Below are 6,386 nucleotides of genomic sequence, written 5' to 3'. Positions count from 1 at the left end.
CTCATGCTGGTATTCATGTTGATTTGGCTTTGTCCAACTCTAATTCGGTGCAGCATATTATGCTGGACGGTATTTGGAACTGTCCCACTTCTTGGCCTTCTTCTCTGGTTGGGCTTGTTTATTCTGTACCTATTATTAAAGCTGATGTGGGTTGCCTTTGGCTCAATTCTGAGAAGCCTGTGAAAAATATGTTTCGCAAAGAATACTATAAAAACCTTCAGAAGGTTCCTTGGTATCGTTTTATCTGGCACAAACACTCCTCCATCCGTTCCTCTGCTTATGGATGGCAGGCTATGAGGAATGGTTTAAAAACGGCAGACAATTTGATAAAAAGAGGAATTAACGTGAATCCGAGATGCATTTTTTGTTTGGATCATAGAGAATCTCACACCCATCTCTTCTTTGAGTGTGATTTTGCTTTTGGGATCCTTTCCTCGCTTATCCCTCAGTCTCATACTCTCCTCCTTCGCCCTAATCTGCATCAATTGTTTGACTTTTTGGAGGAGATTTCTGATACTGCTAGCATGCTCAATTTCTATTCTCTCATTATTAATATGGCTATCTATTTCATTTGGCGTGCGCGTAATGATAGAATCTTTGGCTGCATCATTGAATGTCATACCACGGTGGTGAGAAAAATCAAAAAAGCTGCCTTGTTGAAGTTGGATTCTTGGAAATATGGGCATAGGTTTTTGCATCTATTATCTTGAGTACGCTAATCTGGACTGTGTCTGGTGGTTCCTTTGGCTGGAAGTTTCTCGGCCAGTCTCTCTGCGATTGTTGGACATTTTTGGCTTGCTGGCTCTCCCCCTTGGATGGCCAGTTTGGCAATCGGGGACGATTTCTTTTTCGGCTCTTCAGACAATTTTGCAGGACAATGATGATTGATGTAGCTATGCCCCTTGGAGGGTCTTTTTTTTTGGCAACCAGGGGCCTCCTTGATGCTCTTGATGATTCTGTCCCGTTCGACTACTGCTACAGCTCGGCCCTGAGTCCTGATCAATTTTGTATACCACAATTTTGTTACTGTTTTTTGGGTTCGGGTGGTATAGTTTTTTCTTTTTTCCTTTCTTAATTGTAATTTTTCCTTCTTGGTCTGCTTTTATTTTTCTTAGCAGACTTTTTTGTTATTTACTTGTAATTATTTTTTCTTAATAGAAGGGCTTTGGCCCCAAATTTCCCCCCCAAAAAAAAAAAAAAATAGAAGCTTCTATAAATTTCTAAGAAAAAAAAAAAAGTAAGAAATTACTTCCAAATGAAAATATAATTATAATCTGAAAAACAAAAAAGTCAAAAAATTAGTCCCAAATAAACCCAGTCTATTTTAAATTGGAAAATAAATTTGCTTAAAAATCTAAGATATACAATAGATATAATGAAAGAGATGAGTGTACTTTTCTTTACGCTTTCTAAAATATCTTTTTATCTTTATACTAAAAAGTTGTTTTATAAAATAATATGAAAACTATTCCAAATAAAAATCTTAATCTATTAATTAGAGTTTCCAATAAAATGTTGAGTTTTTTTTTGAAATATTTAGGTCAATGAAAAGGAAGGACTAGCCGTTACTTCATGGAATGAAGATTGATAACGAAGCCAAGCTATAGCTCATTCAGTATAATCGCAACCGTCCAGCTCAAGCACTGCAATCAACCAGATGTTTGATTCTTGACAGCTAGCGTAATACTTGTGGCTAATACATCTAGTTGATTGCAGTGCTTGAGCTGGACGACTGCGATTATCTTGAATGAGCTATAGCTTAGCTTCGTGTTCAATCTTCATTCCATGAAGTGGTGGCTGGTCCTTCTTCCTTTTCAGTCAATTAAAATAAACTCACATATCAAATGAGGTGCATATCAAATATTGAACCGCGTAAGAAGAAAAACTTGGCTCAACCAGCGAGCTAGACGCACCATCTCAGAGTTCTTGTTTTAAGGTTTTTTTGTTTTTTTTAAAGTTAGAAGTACAGGTAAGATTACCGCCACGATCTTCCCACTATAGTACTTCCAATTATCATAACCATTCTAAATCTACACTAAAGTGTTGAAAGTAATAAACTATAATATGGCTCCATAAACTAGACATTCCGTCTACCAAAGGCTGTGGAAGAAAGAGAAGGAGATAACTCTATCTTCTTCACCATCTCAAAGGTGAAAGAGCTCGGAGCTCGCAGACAAGTTCTCAGCTTTTCCTTGGCATTATATCCACTACTTTACTGGCATTTCTTAAACACTGACACACCATTCATCTCCCTGTAATCTTCCCCCTTTTTTGTAGCCTTTCCCTTGGAGCTTCATCTTCCATCCTTCTTCTCTTACCATTAAAAAGCTATTCTTGGATCCCTCTCCTTGTAATGGAGCGCCGAGGAATAACAGCAACAACGGCGACGGCGGCAATGCTTCTTGCTCTTCTGTTAACTCCGCTGCTGCCACAAGCGGTGGCGGAGGAGAGTTGCTCAGGTATAGTGCCCATGAGAAGCAGAAGGGAGGTTATCTCCATAGAGGATTTCGGAGGGATAGGAGATGGAAGAACAGACAATACCTGGCCATTTCGGAAGGCAATATACAGAATTCAGCACTTGAGGAGATTAGGCGGCACGCTTCTTTATGTTCCTCGAGGCGTTTGGCTTACTGGTAGCTTCAATGTTACAAGCCATATGACTCTGTTTCTAGCCCGGGGAGCAGTGATTAAGGCTTCTCAGGTGAGATATTTGTTTGCTTTTCTTCGTTGTTTGGAGCTCATATGTAACACTGAAATGGTGAAATAAACTTTGTGCTGAGATGAATTGAAGGATACGGAGAAGTGGCCATTGGTGGAGCCTTTGCCATCGTATGGGAGAGGGAGGGAGAGACCGGGAGGAAGGTATGCGAGCTTCATCTTGGGCTACGGGCTTCGTGATGTGATTATAACCGGTAATTTCTCTGTTTTCATTCCATTATTCCAATTTTTATGTTTTTTCTATCTCAATTTAAGCTAACCTGATGAGCTGAAATTGAAGAGATTATTATAGTCTTTCTATTTGATTTTGTCTCCGTAAACAGTAAAAGTGCAACATAAACAATAAAAGCAAAGTTAGATCCAATTTATTATTTATAGAGACAAATCAGTTGGTTCTCCTACATGTGTCTGCACAGAATAATTCATGCTGAAATTGAGTGTTAAGTTCTGCTTGAATTATAATTGAAATTTAAATGATTTGAAACAGCACAATTTTAATTTTACTTGACTTTAAAATGTTCTTAATTAGTATAAATATTAGATAAAAATATTAAATATATATTAATTATTGGATTAATTGAAATTTTATTTGAGGAAATTCAACTGCTTTACACCTCTTTTGTACTTCAGAAAAGTACAATTTGGTTTTAGCTTTCTTGTCAGTAGAAACAAACGGAATACAATAAGTTGTGATATGCAATGAAGAGAGATGATTTAAAGGTTTTACTGTTCATTACCAGGGCTTCTTTTTTTCATTGACGTGCGAAATTGTATATTAAAAAACATTAAAATGTATTTAATTTATCATTTAATTAGATGATATGCTAAATCTTAATATTAATTAGATGATATGGTCTCTTAACTTTTTTTTTTGAATTATCAAAATAATTTTCAACTATTTAAAATTACACTTTATATAGTTACTAAAGCTTCATTTGGGAGAGCTTATTTGATGCTTTTTAAAATATTTTTTAGTAAAAAATTTCTTAAACTAGAAAATTTTCTTCTAAAAAACTACTTTAGGAATCAATAAGAAAAATGTCCAAAAAATTTAAATGAGTCATTTCATGAGATTATTTATGTTACTATTTAAAAAGTAGGACTAAAACGAGACTTTTTAGCAGGAAAAATTATTTTGTGCGGACATCGGAGTCCGGAGCTCAATGAAAATGAGCCACATCACCTGGTACCAAGCTACGGTACCGAGCAGTACTCAGCCTCGTTACTCGATACCGAGTGACGTGACGCATTTTTATTGGGCTCTAGATGATGTTTGTCGTCCGCACGTAATATATAATTACTCTTTTAGTAGGGTACTATTTTGATGCTCATCTCATTCAAGAAGAAACACATTCAAATTCTTTGAATACACACAAATAAAAAAAAATTGATAGGTCATGTGTAAAATTTAAACGGATTTCTTACTATTACTTGATCCTTGATGTCTTCCATATGTTTGGCATACTTAACATGTAAAAGTCCAAACTTTTAACTATCGAGATATTGCCCGTTTTGGTCAAAGGACCTCACGATTTTGTTCTATTGGTGTAACTTCCCAATAGTTCACCCATCCGAAAATTAATCTATGATGAGCACGCTTAACTCCGGAGTTTCTTAAATGAAATTTCAACCATTACACCAAAAGATACATCGATGTTTAAGAGTTTAACTTTTCATTTATTTAAGAGGTTTCATATGGCATACATCAAACAATTATATTCGAGGCATGCCAGTTATATTTGTGGCAATTTGCTTGTGACAATGATCACATCTCTCTTTGAATAGAGTTACAGATAAGAACTAAACTAACTAAGCACAAGTTTTCTAAGCAGTTTTTGCTAATGTTACCGAGTGTAGCAAAAGATTTACTTGCTTTGTATTGATTGTTGAAGTAAGCATGAAATAAGTAAAATTTGGTTGATCTTGTAGGCGAGAATGGAACAATTGATGGGCAAGGTGGAGTATGGTGGGATATGTGGAGGCAAAGAACTCTCAGCTTCACAAGACCAAATCTCCTGGAATTCATGCATTCCACTGACATCCACATCTCCAATATAATCTTCAAAAACTCTCCATTTTGGAACATTCATCCTGTTTACTGCAGGTCAACATATTTTCAATTTATGTTCATCAATAATGGCGGAGCCTTATTAAAAATTTCCCTCAATTTTTTTTCATTTGGGCTTGTGACCGACTTAGACAGTTCTATTTTTTTTTAAGGATTTGATGAGATTGGCTATGGATTCTGCAGGGGCAAACACCAGTTTTTCTGAGGATTTTTGGAAACAAAGCAGGAGTTATCTTCTTAGAGTAGTTTTTTAATAAAATTTTTAAATTTTTTATGCTAAAAAATTACGTCAAAAACAGTAAAAAATTCTACCTCAAATGAATCCTTAATCTCACCGAGCTTCAAATTAATCACTTTTGTTTTCTCATTGCAGCAATGTCGTCATAAGATCAGTTACAATTCTGGCTCCACATGACTCTCCCAACACAGATGGAATTGATCCAGGTGACTTGTATAAAATAAGGAATTATTAAATACTAGATTTCATTTAAAAATATATATATGTGAATCGAATCAAATAAAACTTCATCATATCTCAAACTCAAGAAAAAAACAAAAAAAATTGCAGATTCCAGCTCAAATGTCTGTATAGAAGACTCATTCATCTCAACCGGGGACGATCTAGTAGCCGTGAAGAGCGGCTGGGACGAATACGGCATCGCCTACGGCCGGCCCAGCACCGCCATCACAATCAGAAGAATCACCGGCTCCTCCCCCTTCAGCGCCATCGCCATCGGCAGCGAAGCATCAGGTGGAGTAGAAAACATTCTTATTCAAAACATCAACATATATTCAACCGGCATCGGCATCCACATCAAGACCAACGCCGGGAGAGGAGGCTATATCAGAAACGTGACAATCTCCGACGTGTACATGAACAGAGTAGGCAAAGGAGTGAGGATCGCCGGCGACGTCGGAGACCACCCGGACGACAAGTTCGATCCCGGAGCGTTGCCGAGGGTGGATGGGGTGACGATAAGGAATGTGTGGGGGGTGGGGGTGAAGGAGGCCGGATCAATTGAGGGGATAAAGGGGTCGCCTTTCACGCGCATTTGTTTGTGGAATGTGAAGCTATGGGGAGTTGGGAGGCAGATGGAGGCGTGGAAGTGCGCGGCGGTGAGTGGGGTTGCGGTGGGCGTGCAGCCATGGCCGTGCGGGGAGCTTACGGGGATTATGTCCACTGGGTTCTGTTACAGCTGAATGTTTTGAGCTTGAGTTGCTTGGCTTTTACTGATGCAGGCGTGCCTTTTATTAGATAAGCATGAAATTTGCTTCATGAATTTTTTTTTCCATAATATTCAATCTTTAATAGGCTTCATGATATCTTATCTTTTGATTGAATTTAGGGCATCGTTTGTTTGCCACTAGCGAGTGTTCACCCTAATGGCAAATAAAAATGCATTTTTGCGTTTTATCTGGTAAATATCATTCATTAATGTTGATTAAAAATAAATATATATTTTTTTATTTTAGAAATAAATTTGGTTGGAGATAGCTTTTAATTTGATATGATTGTTCCTGCATTTTAAAGTGAAAAATAAGTTTTCGATTGGAGATGCCTAGAGAAATTATTATGCGTGGAGTCCGGACGTAGAGTTAC

At 37.1% G+C, this 6,386-nt stretch overlaps 1 protein-coding gene across 2 annotated transcripts; it reads left to right on the top strand.

The window, feature by feature from the left end:
• The first annotated feature begins 1,669 nt into the window (after positions 1-1,669).
• Positions 1,670-6,066, top strand: LOC110110336 (probable polygalacturonase). Of its 2 annotated transcripts, none has more exons than XM_020841753.2 (6): positions 1,670-2,150; positions 2,278-2,701; positions 2,792-2,912; positions 4,648-4,822; positions 5,160-5,230; positions 5,355-6,066. In XM_020841753.2, the coding sequence occupies exons 2-6, from the start codon at positions 2,354-2,356 to the stop codon at positions 5,984-5,986; spliced, it is 1,347 nt and encodes a 448-aa protein (XP_020697412.1). In that variant the 5' UTR covers positions 1,670-2,150; positions 2,278-2,353; the 3' UTR covers positions 5,987-6,066. The 2 variants fall into 2 exon arrangements, with proteins under 2 accessions (XP_020697412.1, XP_020697413.1); XM_020841754.2 differs by having other exon boundaries at positions 1,670-2,198.
• The last annotated feature ends 320 nt before the right edge of the window (positions 6,067-6,386 follow it).

The sequence above is a fragment of the Dendrobium catenatum genome, unplaced genomic scaffold, assembly GCF_001605985.2.
Source record: "Dendrobium catenatum unplaced genomic scaffold, ASM160598v2 fragScaff_scaffold_400, whole genome shotgun sequence".
Taxonomy (NCBI): domain Eukaryota; kingdom Viridiplantae; phylum Streptophyta; class Magnoliopsida; order Asparagales; family Orchidaceae; genus Dendrobium; species Dendrobium catenatum.
Note: the sequence above shows the minus strand (reverse complement) of the source record. Positions and strands in the feature narration are given on the sequence as shown.